Source organism: Balaenoptera ricei, chromosome 12, assembly GCF_028023285.1.
Source record: "Balaenoptera ricei isolate mBalRic1 chromosome 12, mBalRic1.hap2, whole genome shotgun sequence".
NCBI lineage: Eukaryota > Metazoa > Chordata > Mammalia > Artiodactyla > Balaenopteridae > Balaenoptera > Balaenoptera ricei.
In genome coordinates, this window is record NC_082650.1 from 19,413,636 (window position 1) to 19,436,957 (window position 23,322).

The following is a 23,322-nucleotide window of genomic DNA, read 5'->3' on the forward strand; positions in this document are numbered from 1 at the left end:
GGAGGGTCCAACCTGAAACCACCAATTTGAAATCTACTGAATTACCTTGTTGTCCCTGGAAGCGTTGGGAACAGCCATATAGGAGCAGCTCTTTAGGGGGAAATGCACGGGAATTCCCTGGCAGTCCAGTAGTTAGGACTCTGCATCCACTGCTTGGGACCCTGGGTTCAATCCCTGGTTGGGGAACTGAGATTCTGCAAGCCGTGTGGTGCAGCCAAAAAAAAAAAAACAGGGGAAATGCTCAATCCTCCAATGAGCTTGCATAGCTCACTGCATTGACCCCACTGTCTTCCCTCCTCCTCACACTTGAGATGCATGTAGTCATCATGACCTTGGCCTACCTTCAATATGTTATAGGGATTAGCCCTAATAAGCCATTTTTTATTTTCTGTAAAAATGATTGGTCCTAAAGTGGTCTCTTAATCACGGCTCCAGGAGGAAGTTAACTCAGGACTCCATTCCAGGAAGAGCTTCATTTTCATGAAGGATAAGCAACTTGTATATCTGTGTCTTTTGGACACTGTGGTTCAAAGTCAGAGGTGTTGTCCATCTCTAGCCACAGAACGTAAGCTCATGACATGTATTTTGTTTCTAAACACAACTTCGACTTTATCTCATTTTTCCCGGCCCTTATTCTACAAAATTTCAATTTTGTAAAAAGTCATATTGTAACTGTCACAACCAAGATGAGCATAAGGAGACATGACAGCTAAATGTAACGTAATATTCACTGAATGGTATCCTGGAACAGAAAAAAAAAAAAAGGCATTGGATAAAAATTAAGAAAGTATGAATAAAATATGAACTTTAGTTAATAAAATGTGTCAATATTGTTTCATTAATTATAACAAATCTAAGCCACCAATATAGCATGTCGGTAATGGAGGAGACTGATTGTGAGGTATGTAGACTCTCTGCACTATCCTCACGATTTTTCTGTAAGTCTAGAACTATTCTACAAAAGTGTTTACTTTTAAAAAAATCAAGGCATATATAAGTCACCTTATACCATAGCTAACTTTCTGGAATATTTATTTTCTGCTTATTTCACTAAAAGTCATATTGTTGAAACTTTTGTAGATTGCCTTAAATAATTATTGGAAAAAAGGTAGTTATTAATACATAAAACACATTCAGACACATATACATTAACTTTTGGTTAAATGGTCTAGCCTTATGTACAGATTTTCATAATATCTTTAGTTTATATGTGCTGTGCCAAATAACTAGAAGACTTCTGCATAGTTCCTTCGTTACACATCTTGATTCATCTATTATTTATCATGTTTATTATTTTTTTGTTATGAGAACTTGTAACACCTATTCTCTTAACAACTTTCAAATATGCAGTACAGTATTATTAACTACAGTCACCATGCTGTACATTGCATTTACATGACTTATTTTATAAATGGAAGTTTGTATATTTTTTGTTTGTGTTTTCATTATTATTTATTCATATCACCTATTTTTTTTAAACAATGATACCTAGGTATATCCTCAAAAGTACTATTTGACTTTTGTTTGTATTCTGTCTTTTCAATAAACTTAATTCTAATAGCTATATAACCACACCTCTAACTTGATCACATCACTTTACAGTCTAGGACTTAGGCGCTCATGACTTACTCTTACCTGCAAACTGAAGAAGTCACTAATGACATGTTTTAAAGACTCAAAGGCCAAGACTGATTTCCTTTATTGTGTACAGATTTTAAAATGAGAAAGTACAAGTTTTATAACAAGAATTTAAAAAGTAAAACAATTTTAATTTCAAGAAAGGGCATTCTGATAAAGGACATCTTGGAAGATAAAAGTTTTAAAAATTATAAAATCTGAGAAAATATTCAGCCTCAGTGATAATAAGAAAGGTAAAAATTAAAATGACACTAATTTTCACATATTATTTTAGGAATTTTAAAAAGTATAATGCCTAATAACAGTGTGCCAGGGACTCGGATAATCCTGTGAAGAAGGTTGCAGCTGAGAATTCTTAGCCATTTGCTACATTACAATATCTTCTTACCCTTTGAACGTAGAGACTTGGAAAACTGTCACTTAAGAGAAGATGATGCAGCCAGGCTGAGGCCATTTTATACCTAGGGGTTGATGTAAATAAATTACTATGAGAAGGGGGAAATATAACCCTGAGACATTTAACAACCTTTTTACAATGTCAAAAGAATTTGTGCATGCTTGTTATTTTGCAAGAAATAACTGTGTTGCTAAGAGGTAATATTGACCTCTCATGCCCCACATGAGAAAGGAAATCCTATCACTGCCCTTGAATGTCAATCATCTTAGGTCAAATCTAGGAAGAAAGACCCCTCGGTTAGAGCAGTTTGCTGTGTCTGACTATATAGGAACCACTTTCTTTTTGTCCTTTCTAAGATGGGAATAAACTCCAAATCCAGAGCCTTTAAACAAAAACTTCACTAGTGGAAACATAAAAACTCTGTATAGTAATACCTAATTATTACTTAATCTTACCTTAATTAGAAAAGAAAGGCATTTTGTTGACACGCCCTTCTGGCTAATGTCTCACTGTTTGGAGTTCTGAATCTTTCATTCACTGTTTTAATAAAAATGACCTACAATTAATTTAGCCCCTGGTAAAGAGGAAGGACATTTTTCTTCATCTTTGGCAAAAATATATCAAGGCATCTTGCCACAGTAATTCTGCCAATTAAAGGTTTGAGTTTAAAATTCCAAACCTTTCAGCCATACATATATTTTAGGCACATAAGATTATGGCTGTAGTGTTAATCTTGGTTTAATAGTTTTATAGATTGTATTATTGCTCACAAATATTAGATGCCTTTCCCTTGGGATGGATTATATTTCCTCCCTCTAGTGGTATTTGGCCGGACCATAGCAGTGACTTTGATTGATTAAATGTTAGTGAAGTGACACGTACAACTTTTAGCAGAAGCTTTAAATCTAGACCACACTGATCATGCTACAATTATTAATGCTCCAGATAGTAGCTGTTCTATAAGACTGGCTCCCAGAGTGCCAAAGACATGGAGTAGTCTTAACTAACACATAATGAACATGTGGCACGAATGAGAAATAACTATTTCCTGATATAAGACATTAAGTTAAGGGTCATTTGTTATAACAGTATACTCTAACTTATTCTGACCAAAAAGTAAATTGGTACCTAAAACTAGGTGGACGCTACAACAACAAAAACAACAGTGAACCATAAAACATGAAGCTTATAGAAACAGGTAGCAGATGGCAAGGAAACTATGACCAGGATCCAAAAGGACACAAATTCACTATTATCCAGTGATATAACATTCAATAACATTGTGACTTGTAATAACTTGGAAGGCAGGTATTTTATCAAATGAGCTTTCATATTTAGGTAAGGAGGTAGGAAAATTAAATGTACAGAGATGAAAATAAAATGGATTCTCATTTCCAATTCTTAAAAGATAAAACTGAGAAGGTCTTTATGCTACAAAGGACAAATGAAAATTCAGCTTCATGACAAAGACCAAATCAAAAATCATATTGTTATACTAAAATCTCTTTAGGAATTAATTTGCACCCATAAATTTTTCAGATGAACAAAATTGCTAAGAGAGAAGAGGCAAAGACTGGTTTTTCATTAGAAGTCGGTTAGGCTCAATGTTTCTAAAATTAAGACTAGAAGGTGAGGATTCTCTAAAAAAGAATTGTAGGCATAGCTACTGGCACATGTTGTGATGGATAACCTAGTTAAAAAGAAAGCTACATTTTTTGAAAGAGTTTTACAGAGAAAAAAAAAAGCTACCAGCCTAGACTAAAAGATATTGTGACCACTGGAGACTTAAAATGGTCTTTGTGTCCCAACATTTTAGGGCCAGGAAGCAGACTGAAAAAGTTGCTTGGCCCCCAAAGAAGACAATGCCCAATGCCTCATCAGAAGACACCAAAAAGGATGATTGAAAAGGAGAGACCTTACTGAGACTGGATGCAAAGTCCATGGAGAACACCAGACTTGGAACTTCTCCCAGGGAAAACATCAGAGCTCACTCAGAGAATGTTTCCCAATGCCATTAAGGGACACTTGGGATACCTTCTGAGTGGAATTTTAGAATTTCTGTGGACCAATCACTGCTGTATATCTCTAAGACTTTGCCTTTTCCAAAATGATTATTTTTACAATTCTTTCATTTCTCCCCCATTATGCACTGGGTGCAGAAGGACAGCTAACTTGTCTCTCTCACACACGGGACCATGAAAGAAGAGCCATGTTCGGCCTGTTGTAGAGAATTTTATATGATCCTAAACTTTGAGCCTGATCATTGGATGGGTCACTTGCATTGTCTCTGTTGGAGAGTAGATGAATGTATTTTGCAGGAAGAAATTAGATTTATCTTAATAATTTATCTAAATAATTTCAACCAGAAAGACAGAGTATGGTAGATCTATTGTTGTTCACAAAATATCAATATTTGCTGCCTTTTCCAAGGAAAGTATGATACTTCTCCACTCACTGATATCAGGTCAGGCTGATGTAACTTTCTTTGGTCAATGAAATATTATTAAAAATAGTGGATGTTAATTCCAGGTAGAAACTCTAAGAGCCAGCACATGATTTTCCATACCCTCTTTTTCCTCTGTAGTAATGGGCAATGCTCCAGACAGAATCTTCACTGTCAGCTTGGTTTTGCAGTAAAGATAACCTGGAGAAAATGCACAGAAAACCTGCAGAGGAAATGGGACCTGAGCCAGAACTAAGTCTGTACTTTGAAGGTACTGGAATTTGGGGTCATTAGTTACTGCCCAGTCTATCCTAACTGATTCATATTCCTGTTTCCATATCTCCATAATGAATAGACCATGGAGGAAATAAAAAGAAGTTACTTTTCTACATTGTACTCCTAGGACTTGACTCAAAAGAAATGAAAGCATATGTCCAAATAAAGACTTGTAGATGGATGTTCATAGCAACTTGATTTGTAATATCAAAAATTATAAACAACTCAATTGCCCATCACCAGGTGAATGAATAAAACAAATTGTGATATATCCATATAGTGGAACACTACTCAGCAATTAAAAGGAATGAACCGTTGATACATGCAGCACAATGATGAATCTCAAAATAATTGTGCTGAGTGAAAGAAGGCAGACAAAAAAGAGTTCACAATGTACAATTCCATTAAAGTGCAGAAATTACAAATTAACTCTAGTGACATAAAACCAATAAGTGGTTGCCTGCTGATGGGGGTGGGTATGGGTATAATATATACAAATATTAAACCATTACCTGCATAGTTGTATACCTGAAACTAACATGATGTTATGTAGATTATAAATAAGTAAGTAAATAAATAAATAAACAAATAGAAATTGATATAAACAGACATGTGGCTAGTGGCTACCACATTTGACAGTGCAGGTCAAATGTATTAATAAGAAATAGGCAGGATACAAAATTAATATACAGAAATCTGTTGCATTTCTATACACCAACATCAAAGTATCAGAAAGAGAAATTAAGGAAACAATTCTACTTACCATTGCAGCAAAAAGAATAAAATACCTAGGAATAAATCTACCTAAGGAGGCAAAAGACCTATACTTGGAAAACTCTAAGACACTAAGGAAAGAAATTGAAGACAACACAAACAGATGGAAAGATATACTGTGTTCTTTAACAATGTTGTCAAAATGGCCATACTACCCAAGGCAATCTACAGATTCAATGCAATTCCAATCAAAATACCAATGGCATTTTTCACAGAACTAGAACAAATAGTTTTTGAATTTGTATGGAAACACAAAAGACCTGGAATAACTAAAACAATCTTGAGAAAGAAGAACAGAGCTGCAGGAATCATGCTCCCTGACTTCAGACTATACTACAAAGCTACAATAATCAAAATAGTATGTTATTAGCACAAAAAACAGACCCATTGATCAATGGAAGAAGATAGAGAGCCCAGAAATAAACCCACACACTTATGGTCAATTAATCTATGACAAAGGAAGCAAGAATAATATACAAAGAAAAAAAGACAGTCTCTTCAGTAAGTGGTGTTGGGAAAACTGGACAACATACCTGAGTATGTTTCCTAGTGGTAAATTCCGTGCAGTGTAAAAGAATGAAATTAGAACATCTTCTAATACCATATACAAAAATAAACTCAAAATGGATTGAAGATCTAAATGTAACACCAGATACCATAAAACTCCTAAAGGAAAACATAGGCAGACCACTCTTTTACATAAATCGCAGCAATACTTTTTGGATCTGTCTCATAAGTAAAGAAAATAAAAGCAAAAATAAACAAAAAGACCTAATTAAACTTAAAAGTTTTTGCACAACAAAGGAAACCATTGACAAAATGAAAATACAACCTACTGAATGGGATAAAATATTTGCAAATGATATGACCAATAAAGGATTAATATCTAACATACATAAACAGTTCATACAACTCAACATCAAAAAACAAACAACCCAATTAAAAAATCGGCAGAACCGAATAGACGTTTTCCAGAGGAAATGCAGAAGGCCAACAGGCACATGAAAAGATGCTCAACATAGTTAATCATCAGGGAAGTGCAAATCAAAACTACAATAAGATATCACCTCACTCCTGTCAGAATGGCTATCATCAAAAAGAACACAAATAACAAATACTGGTGAGGATGTGGAGAAAAGGGAATCCTTGTATACTGGTGGTGGGAATGTAAGTTGGTGTAGTCACTGTGGAAAAGAGTATGGAGGCTCCTCACAAAACTAAGAATAAAACTACCTTATGACCCAGCAATTCCACTCCTGGATATATATTTATAAAAACAAAAACAAAACACTTATTTGAAAAGACACATGCACCCCAGTGTTCACGGCAGCATTATTTACAATTGCCAAGATATGGAAGCAACCTAAGTGTTAATCAGCAGATGAATGTATAAAGAAGCTGTGGTATATCTATATCTATATCTATATCTATATCTATATCTATACACACACACACACACACACACACACACACACACACACACACCATGGAATACTATGAAGCTATAAAAAAGAACGAAATTTTGCCATTTGCAGCAATATAGATGGACTTGGAGGACATTATGCTAAGTGAAATAAATCAGACAAAGAAAGACAAATACTGTATGATATCACTTATATGTGGAATCTAAAAAAACAAAACAAAACAACTAGTGAGTACAACAAAAAGAAGCAGACTCACAGATATAGGGAAGAAAGTAGTGGTTACCAGTGGAGTGGGGGGAGGGGCAATATAGGGGTGGGGAGTGGGAGGTACAAACTATTAGGTGTAAGATAGGCTGAAGGATGTATTGTACAACATGGGGAATATAGCCAGTATTTTGTAATAACTGTAAATAAAAAGTAACTTTAAAAATTGCATAAAATTTTAAAAAATTAAATTAAAAAATACAAAAAAAAGAAATAGGCAGACCCAACAACCAAAATTTAAAACAGAAAAGAAATAGGCAGACCAAGACTATGCTTATAGTACAATATTATTTTCAGGACTTCATCTATGTCTAATGACATTGGTCTGAGAAATTATAATGTCTGGATGTGAAACAGGTCAGTTTATTTTCATTCTTCCAACTAAAAGATATAAACACACCTGCTATGGACTGAATGTTTGTGTCTCCTCAAAATTCTTATGTTTAAACCCTGATCTCCATTGTGATGGCATTTGGTGATAGGGATTTGGGGAGATAATTAGGTCTTGAGTATGGAGCCCTCATGATGTGATCAGTGCCCTTGGAAGAAAAGACCTTGCTTCCTCTCTCCATTCTGTGATGAAACCAAGCTAAGGGCCCTCACCAGAACCTGATCATCCTGGCACCCCTTATCTCAGAGTTTCTAGCCTCCAGAACTATGAGAAATAAATGTTCATTGTTTAAGCCACCAAGTTTAGGGTAACTTGTTATAACTCAAAAGGACTAAAGGGCTTCCCTGGTGGCGCAGTGGTTGAGAATCTGCCTGCCAATGCAGGGGACACGGGTTCGAGCCCTGGTCTGGGAAGATCCCACATGCCACGGAGCAACTAGGCCCGTGAGCCACAACTACTGAGCCTGCGCGTCTGGAGCCTGTGCTCCGCATCAAGAGAGGCCACGATAGTGAGAGGCCTGTGCACCGCGATGAAGAGTGGCCCCCACTTGCCACAACTAGAGAAAGCCCTCGCACAGAAACGAAGACCCAACACAGCCAAAAATATTAATTAATTAATTTTAAAAAAAAGGACTAAGAACATCTAAGGCCTTTGAAACTTATTTCCATAAGGCAACTTCTACCAGCACAGTCCAAGAACCTATGACAGTTTTGTTTTAAGGGTGTTTGTTTGGCTCAGCTGTAACTGTGACCCATTCATCAGCACTTTCTGTATGCACAACAGAATTCCTAAGAATAGTTTTACTGCCTTGGATCAGGGGGCTTTGAAATCTTCATTGCAGGATCTATAAAAATGTTTGGCTTTGCTCCATGAGATATAGGGCGCAATATTGTACTATTCTTCTTGCAGTGAGGAAAGACTGAGAATTCTGCCAGCATTGAGTTGAGGAATTATGTTCCTCAGTTTATTTAAACCAACTATTGCTCCATGTGAGGGTCATGGGATATAGGGCTATGGAGACCCATTATCAGTCATCTATTGCCACAACAATGCTGCATAACAAACTACCCCAAGCCTCAGTGGCTTAAAACAACAGCATTTATTTAGTTCATGAATCTGGGGGGTCAACTGGGGTGTTCAGCTCCTCTGGGTTGTACATGACTCATCTCAGCTGGGCTTGTTCATATATCAACAGTAAGCTAGTGGATTGGCTGGGAATTGGCTTACCCAGAATGACCTCAGTAGAGAAGTTATCCTATTTCTGCTCCATGTTATTTCTCATCTTCTGGAAGGCGTGTACATATAGCTGAGGGAAGACTCCAAGAAAGAGAATGGGAGTACGTCAAGCCTCTTGAGACCTAGACTTGGAACTAATAAGCTGTAAGGTCAATCCAGATTCACGAGGTCATGGTTAAAGGCTGATGATATACTTCAGGAGTGCATACTGGTATTTGGGCTTATAAAGGCAAAGAGAAGTTATTACCCTGGGACCTAATGGGCTGAAGTAAACTGGAACCTATTTCAGTTCATAAAGGATCTTAATCTCGATCAAACTGTAATGGACCAATTTCATACAACCTTACATATAAGTTAATTAAAAACAGAATGTTCATAAAGTTTAAAACCTGATGAGGCAAAAATATTATAAATATTAGTACCAGTCTAAAAATCGTGAATGGCAGTCTCCAAACTACTGGGGCAATAATACACATGCCCAGAAGGTCTTGAAATTTTGTCAAATCAGACTGGCTGTCATTATCTTACTAGTGCTCAGCTATTGGTAAGCATTAGAGATGCCATCAAAATTCTTTCATTATGTCTTGGATAATAACCAAGTACAAGGATATACTAGCTTTAAAAAGCATTGTGACAATCTGTTCCCCACTGGTACAAAGAATAAGGGGAGAAAGTAAAATTATGGCTGTAAATATACTAGATTATGAAAAAAGCTGGTGAGGAAATAATGAACCTGGTATATTCATACAGTTAATATGCTGCCAGCCGCAGCAAATCTTAATATTGCCATATTTCAAGAAAATGGTAATATTTGTTTTCAAGGGAGCACAAAATGGTCATGTTCATAGAACAATAATTACATATTTAGTAACCTACAGTGAGGGAACAATCCAAAAATAGTAACAACAAAAATCATGAAAACTCTCTGTACCATATTTAGTGTTTTTTTGTTTTGTTTTCTGTTTTTCTTCTAGTCATTTGTGTGTGTGTGTGTGTGTTCATTTTTTTTTAACATCTTTATTGGAGTATAATTGCTTTACAATGGTGTGTTAGTTTCTGCTGTATAACAAAGTGAATCAGTTATACATATACATATATCCCCATATCTCTTCCCTCTTGCATCTCCCCCCTCCCACCCTCCCTATCCCACCCTTCTAGGTGGTCACAAAGCATCAAGCTGATCTCACTGTGCTATGCAGCTGCTTCCCACTAGCTATCTATTTTACATTAGGTGGTGTATATATGTCCATGCCACTCTCTCACTTCGTCCCAGCTTACCCTTCCCCATCCCCATGTCCTCAAGTCTATTCTCTATGTCTGTGTTTTTATTCCTGTCCTGTCCCTAGGTTCTTCAAAACGAATTGTGTTTTTTTTTTGTTTTGTGTTTTTAGATTCCATATACATGTGTTAGCATATGGTATTTGTGTTTCTCTTTCTGACTTACTTCACTCTGTATGACAGTCTCTAGGTCCATCCACTCACTACCAATAACTCAATTTCATTTCTTTTTATGGCTGAGTAATATTCCATTGTATATATGTCCCACATCTTCTTTATCCATTCGTCTGTCAATGGACACTTAGGTTGCTTCCATGTCCTGGCTATTGTAAATAGAGCTGCAATGAACATTGTGGTACATAACTCTTTGAATTATGGTTTTCTCAGGGTATATGCCAGGTAGTGGGATTGCTGGGAGGTATGGCAGTTCTATTTTTAGTTTTTTAAGGAACCTCCATACAATTCTCCATAGTGGCTGTATCAATTTACATTCCCACCAACAGGGCAAGAGAGTTCCCTTTTCTCCACACCCTCTCCAGCATTTATTGTTTGTAGATTTCTGATGATGGCCATTCTAACCGGTGTGAAGTAACACCTCACTGTAGCATTGATTTGCAGTTCTCTAATGATTAGTAATGTTGAGCATCCTTTCATGTGTTTGTTGGCAATCTGTATAATTTCTTTGGAGAAATGTTTATTTAGGTCTTATGCCCATTTTTGGATTGGGTTGTTTGTTTTTTTGATACTGAGCTGCTTGTAAATTTTGGAGGTTAATTCTTTATCAATTGCTTCGTTTGCAAATATTTTCTGCAATTCTGAGGGTTGTCTTTTCGTTTTGTTTATGGTTTTCTTTGCTGTGCAAAAGCTTTTAAGTTTCATTAGGTCCCATTTGTTTATTTTTGTTTTTATTTCCATTACTCTAGGTGGTGGATCAAAAAAGATCTTGCTGTGATTTATGTCAAACTGTGTTCTTCCTATGTTTTCCTCTAAGAGATTTATAGTGTCCAGTCTTACGTGTAGGCCTCTAATCCATTTTGAGTTTATTTTTGGCTATGGTGTTAGGGAGTGTTCTAATTTCATTCTTTTACATGTAGCTGTCCAGTTTTCCCAGCACCACTTATTGAAGAGTCTGTCTTTTATCCATTGTATGTCCTTGCCTCATTTGTCATAGATTAGTTGACCATAGGTGCATGGGATATCTCTGGGCTTTCTATCCTGTTCCATCGGTCTATATTTCTGTTTTTGTGCCAGTACCATATTGTCTTAATTACTGTAGCTTTGTAGTATAGTCTGAAGTCAGGGTGTCTGATTCCTCCAGCTCTGTTTTTCTTTCTTAAGATTGCTTTGGCTATTCGGAGTCTTTTGTGTTTCCATACAAACTGTAAAATTTCTTGATCTAGTTCTGTGAAAAACGTCATTGGTAACTTAATAGGGATCACATTGAACCTGTAGATTGCTTTGGGTAGTAGAGTCATTTTCACAATTTTGATTCTTCCAATCCAAGAACATGGTATATCTCTCCATCTGTTTGTATCATTTTTAATTGCTTTCATCAGTGTCTTATAGTTTTCTGCATACAGTTCTTTTGTCTCCCTAGGTAGGTTTACTCCTAGGTATTTTATTCTTTTTGTTGCAATGGTAAATGGGAGTGTTTCCTTAATTTCTCTTTCAGATTTTTCATCATTAGTGTATAGGAATGCAAGAGAGTTCTGTGCATTAATTTTGCATCCTGAAACTTTACCAAATACATTGATTAGCTCTAGTAGTTTTCTGCTGACATCTTTAGGATTCTCTAAGTATAGTATCATGTCATCTGCAAACAGTGACAGATTTACTTCTTCTTTTCCAATTTTTATTCCTTTTATTTCTTTTTCTTCTCTGTTTGCCATGGCTAGGACTTCCAAAACTATGTTGAATAATAGTGGTGAGAGTGGGAAACCTTGCCTTGTTCCTGATCTTAGAGGAAATGTTTTCAGTTTTTCACCATTGAGAATGATGTTTGCTCTGGGTTTGTCATATATGGCCTTTATTATGTTGAGGTAGGTTCCCTCTATCCCCACTTTCTGGAGACTTTTTATCATAAATTGGTGTTGAATTTCGACAAAAGCTTTTTCTGCATCTATTGAGATGATCATATGGTTTTTATTCTTCAATTTGTTAATATGGTGTATCACATTGATTGATCTCATATATTGAAGAATCCTTGCATCCCTGGGATAAATCCCACTTGATCATGGTGTATTATCCTTTTAATGTGTTTTTGCATTCTGTTTGCTAGTATTTTGTTGAGGATTTTTGCATCTATATTCATCAGTGATACTGGTCTGTAATTTTCTTTTTTGTAGTATCTTTGTCTGGTTTTTGTATCAGGGTGATGGTGCCCTCATAGAATGAGTGTGGGAGTTTTCCTTCCTCTGGAATTGTTTGGAAGAGTTTGAGAAGGATGGGTGTTAGCTCTTCTCTAAATGTGTGATAGAATTCACCTGTGAAGCCATCTAGTCCTGGACTTTTTTTGTTGGAAGAGTTTTAATCACAGTTTCAATTTCATTACTTGTGATTGGTGTGTTCATATTTTCTATTTCTTCCTGGTTCAGTCTTGGAAGGTTATACCTTTCTAAGAATTTGTCCAGTTTTTCCAGGTTGTCCATTTTATTGGCATAGAGTTGCTTGTAGTATTCTCTTAGGATGCTTTGTATTTCTGTGGTGTCTGTTGTTACTTCTCCTTTTTCATTTCTAATATTATTGATTTGAGTCCTCTCCCTCTCTTTCCTGATGGGTCTGGCTAATGGTTTATCAATTTTGTTTATCTTCTCAAAGAACCAGCTCTTAGTTTTATTGATCTTTGCTATTGTTTTCTTTGTTTCTATTTCATGTATTTCTGCTCTGATCTTTATGATTTCTTTCATTCTGCTAACTTTGGGTTTTATTTGTTGTCCTTTCTCTAGTTCTTTTAGATGTAAGGTTAGATTGTTTATTTGAAATTTTTCTTGTTTCTTGAGGTAGGCTTGTATTGTTATAAACTTCCCTCTTAGAACTGCTTTTGCTGCATCCCATAGGTTTTGGATGGTCGTGTTTTCATTGTCATTTGTCTCTAGGTATTTTTTGATTTCCTCTTTGATTTCCTCAGTGATCTCTTGGTTATTTAGTATCGTATTGTTTAGCCTCCATGTGTTTGCGTTTTTAACGCTTTTTTCCTTATAATTGATTTCTAATCTCATAGCGTTGTGGTCAGAAAAGATGCTTGATATGATTTCAATTTTCTTAAATATACTGAGGCTCGATTTGTGATCCAAGATGTGATCTATCCTGGAGAATGTTCCGTGCGTACTTGAGTAGAAAGTGTAATCTGCTGTTTTTGGATGGAATGTCCTATAAATGTCAATTAAATCTATCTGGTCTATTGTGTCATTTAAAGCTTGTGTTTCCTTATTGATTTTCTTTTTGGATGATCTGTCCATTGGTGTAAGTGAGGTGTTAAAGTCCCCCACTATATTGCGTTACTGTTGATTTCCTCTTTTATAGATGTTAGCAGTTGCCATATGTATTGAGGTGCTCCTATCTTGGGTGCATATATCTTTATAATTGTTATATCTTCTTCTTGGATTGATATCTTGATCATTATGTAGTGTCCTTCCTTGTCTCTTGTAACGTTTTTTATTTTAAAGCCTATTTTATCTGATATGAGTATTGCTACTCCAGCTTTCTTTTGATTTCCAATTGCATGGAATATCTTTTTCCACCCCTTCACTTTCAGTCTGTATGTGTCCCTAGGTCTGACGTGGGTCTCTTGTGCACAGCAAATATATGGGTCTTGTTTTTGTATCCATTCAGCGAGCCTGTGTCTTTTGGTTGGAGCAGTAATCCATTCACGTTTAAGGTAATTATTGATATGTATGTTCCTATTACCATTTTCTTAATTGTTTTGGGTTTGTTTTTGTAGCTCCTTTTCTTCTCTTGTGTTTCCGACTTAGAGAAGTTCCTTTAGCATTTGTTGTAGAGCTGGTTTGGTGGTGCTGAATTCTCTTAGCTTTTGCTTGTCTGTAAAGCTTTTGATTTCTCCATCAAATCTGAATGAGCTCCTTGACGGGTAGACTAATCTTGGTTGTAGGTTCTTCCCTTTCATCACTTTAAATATGTCATGTCACTCCCTTGTGGCTTGTAGAGTTTCTGCTGAGAAATCAGCTGCTAACCTTATGGTAGTTCCCGTGTATGTTATTTGTCGTTTTTCCCTTGCTGCTTTCAGTAATTTTTCTTTGTCTTTAATTTTTGCCAATTTGATTACTATGTGTCTCGGCGAGTTTCTCCTTGGGTTTATCCTGTATGGGACTGTCTGCGCTTCCTGGACCTGGGTGGCTATTTCCTTTCCCATGTTAGGGAAGTTTTTGATTATAATCTCTTCCAGTATTTTCTCAGGTACTTTCTCTCTCTCTTTTCCTTCTGGGACCCCTGTAATGTGAATGTTTTTGCATTTAATCTTGTCCCAGAGGTCTCTTAGGCTGTCTTCATTTCTTTTCATTCTTTTTTCTTTATTCTGTTCCACAGCAGTGAATTCCACCATTCTGTCTTCCAGGTCACTTATCCATTCCTCTGCCTCAGCTATTCTGCTATTGATTCCTTCTAGTGTATTTTTCATTTCAGTTATTGTATTACTCATCTCTGTTTGTTTGTTCTTTAATTCTTCTAGGTCTTTGTTAAACATTTCTTGCATCTTCTCCATCTTTGCCTCCATTTTTCCTTTTTCCAAGGTCCTGGGTTATCTTCACTATCATTATTCTGAATTCTCTTTCTGGAAGTTTGCCTATCTCCACTTCATTTAGTTGTTTTTCTGGGGTTTTATCTTGTTCCTTCATCTGGTACATAGCCCTCTGTCTTTTCATCTTGTCTATCTTTCTGTGAATGTGGTGTTTGTTCCACGGGCTGCAGGATTGTAGTTCTTCTTGCTTCTGCTGTCTGTCCTCTGGTGGATGAGGCTAAGAGGCTTTTGCAAGCTTCCTGATAAGAGGGACTGGTGGTGGGTAGAGCTGGCTGTTGTTCTGGTGGGTAGAGCTCAGTAAAACTTTAATCCGATTGTCTGCTGATGGGTGGGGCTGGGTTCCCTTCCTGTTGGTTGTTTCGCCTGAGGCAACCCAACACTGGAGCTTACCTGGGCTCTTTGGTGGGGCTAATGGCGGACTATGGGAGGGCTCACGCCAAGGAGTACTTCCCAGAACTTCTGCTGCCAGTGTTCTTGTCCTCACAGTGAGACACAGCCACCCCCCGCCTCTGCAGGAGACCCTCTAACACTAGCAGGTAGGTCTGGTTCAGTCTCCTATGGGGTCACTGCTCCTTCCCCTGGGTCTCGATGTGCACACTATTTGGTGTGTGCCCTCCAAGAGTGGAGTCTCCATTTTCCCCAGTCCTGTCAAAGTCCTGCAATCAAATCCCACTAGCCTTCAAAGTGTGATTCTCTAGGAATTCCTCCTCCTGTTGCTGGACCCCCACGTTGTGAAGCCTGATGTGGGGCTCAGACCCTTCACTCCAGTGGGTGGACTTCTGTGGTATAAATGTTCTCCAGTTTGTGAGTCACCCACCCAGCAGTTATGGGATTTGATCTTATTGTGATTGCGCCCCTCCTATCATCTCATTGTGGCTTCTCCTTTGTCTTTGGATGTGGGGTATGTTTTTTAGTGAGTTCCAGTGTCTTCCTGTCGATGACTGCTCAGCAGTTAGTTGTGATTCTGGTGTTCTCACAAGAGGGAGTGAGAGCACGTCCTTCTACTCCACCATCTTGAACCAATCGATCTCACAATGATTAATTTTTTAGAAGTTAGACTTTGATGTTTTAGTTAGTGCTTTTCCAACACATCTCCAGTCCCTTGATATACTCAACTAATTAAGCAGTGATGTAGACTTTTCATGAAGTACTTTTTAATTAGCCACAGTGATTCCCAAATTATTCAGCCTGAGCTCAGGACCCTTAATATTCAAACTGACAATCCAGAGCATGTAAACTCTTTATTTAAATAGTGACATCTGAAATTAAGCTCAATAAAGGTTTCTATGGAAACTAACTGCAATATCAAAACTTTGCAAAACACAAAAATGACCCAATTAGAAGAGGTAAAAATAAATGTCAGAAAGTGTAGCTGTGAATAGTATGGAAAGGTTACTTCTATTTCTTTACATTAATTTTCATAAGTGTGTCTGCATATTCATTAGAAGACTACAGAATTCATTTGCTATTCAAGAATATCAAGTAGATAAGAATGATACATAAAGTGAAATTTTTTGTCGATCTGCAATAAAATTGAAGCCAATTCCCTACACAGACTAAAACTGAAGAGTTAGTTTACATGAATGTATGCACACAGACATAAAATTCTAGGATATTTGCAGCAGAAAAGATGAATAACTTTTATGAATTAGTTCCAAGTAGAGAAGTTAAATAAGCCTTCTGTCTTCCTTAGAACTAAGAACAAAGGGAAATATTTGCTGAACTTGACTCCAGAATGAAATGCAAATAAAAACATGTTTATCAAATTTTATAATCAAATAAGAAGCTCTTAAAAATAGCTTTGAGAGTCAAGCATAATATAAGAACAATTCATGAATGTGCCAATCTTTTTTTCCTGCTATGAATGTTAACCAAGTTTAGATTTTAACCTTGACATTTGCATATACTGTGACAAATGAAAACCCAAAGTATTATTGTACATGGCTGCAGAATTCTAACTTTTGTTTTGAAAGCTCAGGTCTCAAGATATTTTCCTGGAAATCCTTAAATAAAGACATCCAAACATGTTTAAAAAGTAATATTCTGAACTCTACTAATGAAACACAGTATCAAAGTGACATATATAGTTGCATCACTAACAGGCACCTCAAACTTAACTCATCTGAAATTTAGCTCCTGATCTTTCCCTAACCTGCTTTTCCTGGAGTCTTCCTCATCTCAGTCAATGGCAACACCATCTTTTCAGTTGCTCAGACCAGAGTCATTTTTCACAATTCTATCAGCAAATCCCCTCAGCCCTCATTCAAAATATCCTCAGAATTCAATCACCTCTCTCCATCTTGCTTGCCACAACCATGCCCCAATCCACCACACTCTCACCTACATTATTACAGCAACCTCCTAACTGCTCTGCTTCCTTCTTCTGACTTTCCCCCTTTTGTCAAAACTTAATAACTGCAGCAAGAGTAATTCTGTTCAGAAAAAGTAAGGCTGATCCTGTCTCTACTGTGCTCGAACTTCCCAGTGGCTTTCCATCTCACTCAGAACAAAGCCAAAGTTTTCACAAGGGACAGTTAAGTCCTGCAGGACCTGTTCCCCTGTGTGCCTCTCTGACTTCTCACCTGCTATTCAATGTACTCACTGGCTTCAGGCAGCCTGAGCTCCTTACTGTTCTCCCACTAAGCCGGGCATGCCGGTGCGTCTTTTTATTTGCTATTCCTCTGCTTGGAATGCCCTTCCCAGGTGTTTGCTTGGCTCACTCTCACATCTTTAATCAAATGTCTCCTTCTCAGTGAGGCTTTCTCTGGCCATTCCCTTTTAACATGCTCTTATGATCACTTAAATGAGAATATATTTTGCTTAATTTATTTTTGTTCTATTTATTTCTCTGCACTGAAATGTAAGGTTATTGAAACAGTTCTTTTCCTCTTTTGTTTTCGGCTGTATTTCCATCTCCTAGAATAAAGCCTTGCATATACTAGGTGCTCAATAAATTTTGTTGAACGTTGAATCAGTGAAATATATTTCATTTAGAAAAATAATAGTCCTAACTTTTCCTTAAATAAAGTAAAACTCATTGACAACAACATAAATTAACTGATCAATACATTAATAAGAAATGACTGAGATTCCAGAGATCAGTGGTGTACAGGTTCTATGAGGGCTATAAGAACTCCCTATCTTCAAAGATCTTATAGTTTAAGAAAACAACATTCATTAGAAAACAATAAAAGACAATCTATTACTAAATTCTAAGTCCAAAGTAGTCAAGCATTGTGGTATTTAGGAGGTGAGTGTTCTAATCCCATTGCTGCCATTAACTAAATGAACCTAAGGAAATGTTGCCCCTTTATCCTCAATGTCTTCATTTTGCAGATAAGGAGAATGCACTAGGTGGCTTACTGGTCCACTAGAATTCTTAACTTCTATTGGTCTATTATTTGAGAGAAGAGAGAAAGTAGAGATATGTGACAGAGGTGGTTAGCTGTTCAGCAACTCTTTTCCTCTTCTCCTAGCTCTTAGCCTCCCAAGAAGCCATACCAAAGGAGTTCTAAAAACCTTGATTGATTGAAAATAGATTCACACCAAGCAGTTTCCCAGTGAATTCTGCTGAATTTTATCAAGTTAGACACAAATCACTGCATTTAAATATTTTGGTATTTTAAAATAATTTTCTAATATCAAAATGTGAATGTTATTAAAAGTAGAAATAGTTTTTGTCATTATTCTTACCCTGTCTTATAAAAACTCATTGTCTTCAGTTGTTATTTATCTATATCATGCGTATTATCTGTTTTGATTTGCCCAAAGAGACCACAAGTTTCTCTAGGTCAAGAGTCATGAATTATACACCTTTCTGTCCTTTTTTTTTTTTGGGAGGGGTGTATTCAGTGCTTTGTATGTGCTGTGTGAATGAATGGGGTCTAGACATTTCTGAATAAAATCTTCTCAGCCTAGTTATAGGAAATATGTGTCACATCACTGTGCTACAATACAAATTTGGTCATGGATAGAGTCTTTAATGCTCTGGTAGTTCCTGGTGGCAGGGAGAAGGGAGACATCCTGTGGAGTTCATCAAGCCCTGAAAGACCTTTAACAATGCGCCGCCCTTCTTTGGCATGCCTCTAGTGAGTAGTGCATGGGAAGTATCTGTCCCTTCTTGTCGCTTGTGCCCATATACACCCATGTTGGTGGTGTGGCCCTAGGTGACACCTTATCTCCTGCTGACTTTTATATCAAAGCAAGTCCTAAAGAAGAAAAAGGGATCAAACCAGTGCTGCTTACTTATGTCTGCGGTTAGCATCTCCTAAGCATGCGTGCAATACAACCTCTTCCCTCTGGCCTGAATACTAAATACCTGAATTCTCAGTTTCCTTTTCCTTTATTTATCTTTTCTTATAACTTGTCCCACCAGAGACCAAAGCAGTCTCCATGTTTCCAGAATATAGAAACATGAATCCTTGGGGCAATACATACTCCCTCCTCATTTTAGCTATTTTAGAAATTAAGTTGGCAATTTAATTCTTGTATCTCCAGCCTTGGCACTTTCTATACTTATTGAACAAACTGGAAGAGATGACCAAAATCTGAGTTGTGATGTTGTAAACACGAGTTACCTGTGCAGATTCTTTTAAAGTTGGGATTTTCCAGAATGTGTCCTGGTAAGCGGCACTGGAACCGATGTTGCCAGAACTCAGGGAACCAGGGATTCCGCGTATTAGTGTCCAGCCTCAGTTTCAGGAAATAATCATCAAAGGACCTGACCTCTGGAGACTGCAGCTTTATCGTGATTCCCCCGTTGGCTTCCACCTCATAACCTTCAATGACTTCATCTCTGTCTGCCCAGCCATCACTAAAAAATGCAGGGATTGGGGTGGGGAGAGAGAAAGACAAAAGTCTCACAAATAGAGCTATGAGTTTTGCATGAATGAAGCAATTCAGCAAGACTTAAAGTCTATTTTAAGCCAACATTGTTAACTATCAATGACTTTTTTTTTATTTTTGTGGAGAATAGAAAATTATAGTGTCATAATGTCAAAAACAAACAATCATAATGTCTTGTTTGTTTTTCACAGTAGTGAAAGTGATGATGAAGATGATGACAGTAACAATTACAAGAACTAACGTTTATTGAGCATTTACTAGTCACCAGATTCTGCATTACTCAATTTTACTGAGTCAGATGTTCAGCAAATAGCTGAGTCCTGGTGGATTCTGGATACAGATCCAGGCAGTCTGGCTCCCAAGCCCATTGCTCTTTACAACTAGACCACAAAGCCCATCGGTTGTTCTCCAAACCCGAAGAAAATAAAACCCAGGTACTCAGGACCTTCTCAATAAGAGCTAGGCAAGGTTTCAAGGTTGCAATCAAGACCATTATATGAGCTGCATTATATAGCCTAGAAAATTGATTTAGCTTAGAAACATGACAATCACAGATTTTGTTCCTGGACATTGTTCAAATTTGCATCTCTTAGATATGACCAGATGCTTTTTTTTTCTTCTAATGTTATTTCAAAATAACAGCATTAAAAGAAAACAATCTGACTCCGCAACATAAAAATAATCCTCCTGCTCTCTAAATGGCAGTTCACTGACATTTTATTTGTAGGTTCAAATTTTTTAAGTTTGTTCACTTTCTAGAACATTCACATCTGCCAAGAGGGATATATCTCCAGTTTAATTCAAGTGTATCTATGAACTAGGCCCAACCTCATGTGAGTGGCTATGATCCCTTCCCAAGAGGGGGTCAAAGAAAAATTGCACCAGACAGAGTTAAAGAGGCAGAGAAGACTTTATTCAAGACTATTTCAATAGGCCAAAGATACTGAACTCAATTCTGCTGAAACAAAAGGTGGAAGTGCTAGGATAAGCTAGTGAGGAAGTGCTGGCTGACACTGAGTGGAGCTTGGTCAATGTGATTAAACCATCTGTGTTTGATAATTGTCATTTATCTAAATTAGGCTCCCACCTTCCCACAGAAACTGGGCGATAAGGGTCTGCTATCACTCTTAACGATCATATTTTAAAGGGATGGCTCCCAGGCGCCTGAGAAAAGAATTTCTCTGTTGTAAAACTAGCAAGAGGCTGGGAGAAATTTTACATTTCAAAGGGGCAGAGAAAGAATTGACACCGGCGTGCCTTTAAAAGTAAAAAGCTGTGACAAAGTGAGAGAGTGGCATGGACATATATACACTACCAAACATAAAATAGATAGCTAGTGGGAAGCAGCCGCATAGCACAGGGAGATCAGCTCGGTGCTTTGTGACCACCTAGAGGGGTGGGATAGGGAGGGTGGGAGGGAGGGAGACGCAAGAGGGAAGAGATATGGGAACATAAGTATATGTATAATTGATTCACTTGGTTATAAAGCGGAAACTAACACACCATTGTAAAGCAATTATACTCCAATAAAGATGTTAAAAAAAAAAAAAAGTAAATGCTCTAAGAAAAGGGAATTCTCGGGGCCCAAAGTAAGGAAGAAATTTGCCTAAATTCTAGTCAAGCTTTGGAGAACATTAAGAGTGCCTTGAGCAAGGAGTGGATCTATTCCTCTACCCACAGAGTAGGTGGAGGTAGCCCTGCATGAAGTCCTGCAGTTTCTGGAACACAGCATTCAGTCTCTGCCAGAGAAAGTGTTTTATCACTTGCTTCTCACAGAGCAGGGAGCTGGGCCAAACACATATGACAGACCATAGCTCATTCCTCTCCTTGTTACCTGAGACCAATTTACATAAATGTGTCCTCCACTTAGCTGAGCTAATTGGTATAATTTCATTCCAGAATCTTCCCAGTGAACCACACAGGAGCTACATTTTCAACAGATCAAATACAGAAGGTAAGTTGACTTAATATGATCCAGAACTAAAGGAATTTTGAGGTAAGGTGTAGTCTAACCAGCCAGACCAGAGAATATCTATATGCTTCTTCTAAATCTGCTAGAATATAAATTTTAATATTTTGCATGGATTTTTCTTTACTCTCTTTCCTCCCTCTTCCCACCCTTCTTTCTTTCCTTCCTTCCTTCTGCATTTACCTAGCACCTACTATGTACCAGATGCTCTGCTATGCTCAGGATTCAGTTCAGAATAAGAAATATTATTCTCTTCCCCCTAGTGTTACAGACTTGTGGGAAAACAGATGTTAAACAAGAATTTCAAACACTGTGGAGGTAAAGAAGGAGAAGCGACCAAAACTATGGGAAGGAGGGGCTTGGGTCTAACTTAGTCTTGTGTGTATGTATGTGAGTGTGGGTGAAGAAAGGTGTGATTAGGAATGGTTTTCCTAAGAAAGTGATGTCTGAGCTGAGACTCAAAGGATGAGTAGGCATTAGTCAGGTCCAGACAGGAGGAGGGATTGGTAAAGAAAATTCCTGATAGATTATCTAACATATAGGAAAGAACAAGACTCATTCAAAGAATTTAGAGTGTCTGTTCATGGGAGCACAGAGAGAAGTTAGCAGGAGATGGGGATGTGGGCAAAATTCCACCCTAGGAACTCTTAGCCTAAGGACTATAGTAGATCCTCAAAGTGTTGTAAGGCTATTACTTAATGAGGTCATTCAGCTCTACCCTCTGGTGGTAAATGACCTGAGTATTTTGGGGGACAAGTCCTCTACTCACCATCACTGAACATGATGGCCAATCAAACTGATTAAAAGAAAAAAAAAAAGCCCACTCATTTATCTTTCTATATCCTCAGTCTGGTTAGAAAGGTTTGAACTAGTTTGTTTGGATTTATTCACATTTATTTCACAACTACATCTATAGCAGTTTGAAGATGAGAGCTATAGTTCATGTCATGTTGAAAAGGAGGGTAAAAATAAAACCAGTTAGGTTTTCAAGAAATTCTGCCTATGAGTATATATTTAAAATCAAGATGACATAACTTGAAGGAAATAATTACTTTTTGACGTTGTTAGGCTTGAAGTGTGTTTCTCCCCAAGGTTTAATATTATGCGAGACTTTTATGTGCATGTATAGTCTGAACAAGAAACCCACAATTTTTAAAAGTGTATGAAATGTCTTCCCTAGTGTTTATTTGCATTTTTTAGAAAAATCATTAAGTTTATAAAAGCGAGTATCATGTGTCAGTGCTGGAAGCAGAGAAAGTGTGACCTCCTGCCCTTTTGCAACCAACACAGAGGAGTGCATCATAGGAGTAAACCCTTGTCTATGAATATAGACAACTTGAAGTCATATGGTTTAGTGGGGTGAAGCCCTAAATCCCCTTTACCATTGGTCAAAGCCCTTCCCCCCTCACCACAGATGGCTCCCTTCTAGAAATTAGAGTTGGTGTTAGATCCAAGAGGTTATAAAATCAGGGACAACCGAGATGTGATAGAGAAAATATTCAACTAGAATTAGTCGGATTAGTCGGTGAATATATATTGAAGTGTTAATTGCTAAAGTTTGGTATGAGATCTTAAATCTATCACAGGTGAGGTATAAGGGAATGATAACAAATCAAAAGTCACAGAAAAACAAT

At 37.2% G+C, this 23,322-nt stretch overlaps 1 protein-coding gene across 3 annotated transcripts in view; it reads right to left on the bottom strand.

Annotated features, from left to right (window-relative positions):
• Positions 1–23,322, bottom strand: part of GRM1 (glutamate metabotropic receptor 1) — a 361,608-nt gene that overhangs the window by 101,070 nt on the left and 237,216 nt on the right. For all 3 annotated transcript variants that reach the window (XM_059941898.1, XM_059941899.1, XM_059941900.1), the window contains exon 3: positions 19,452–19,687. In XM_059941898.1, coding sequence (XP_059797881.1) covers positions 19,452–19,687 — 236 coding nt within the window. The remainder of the gene's footprint in view (positions 1–19,451; positions 19,688–23,322) is intronic.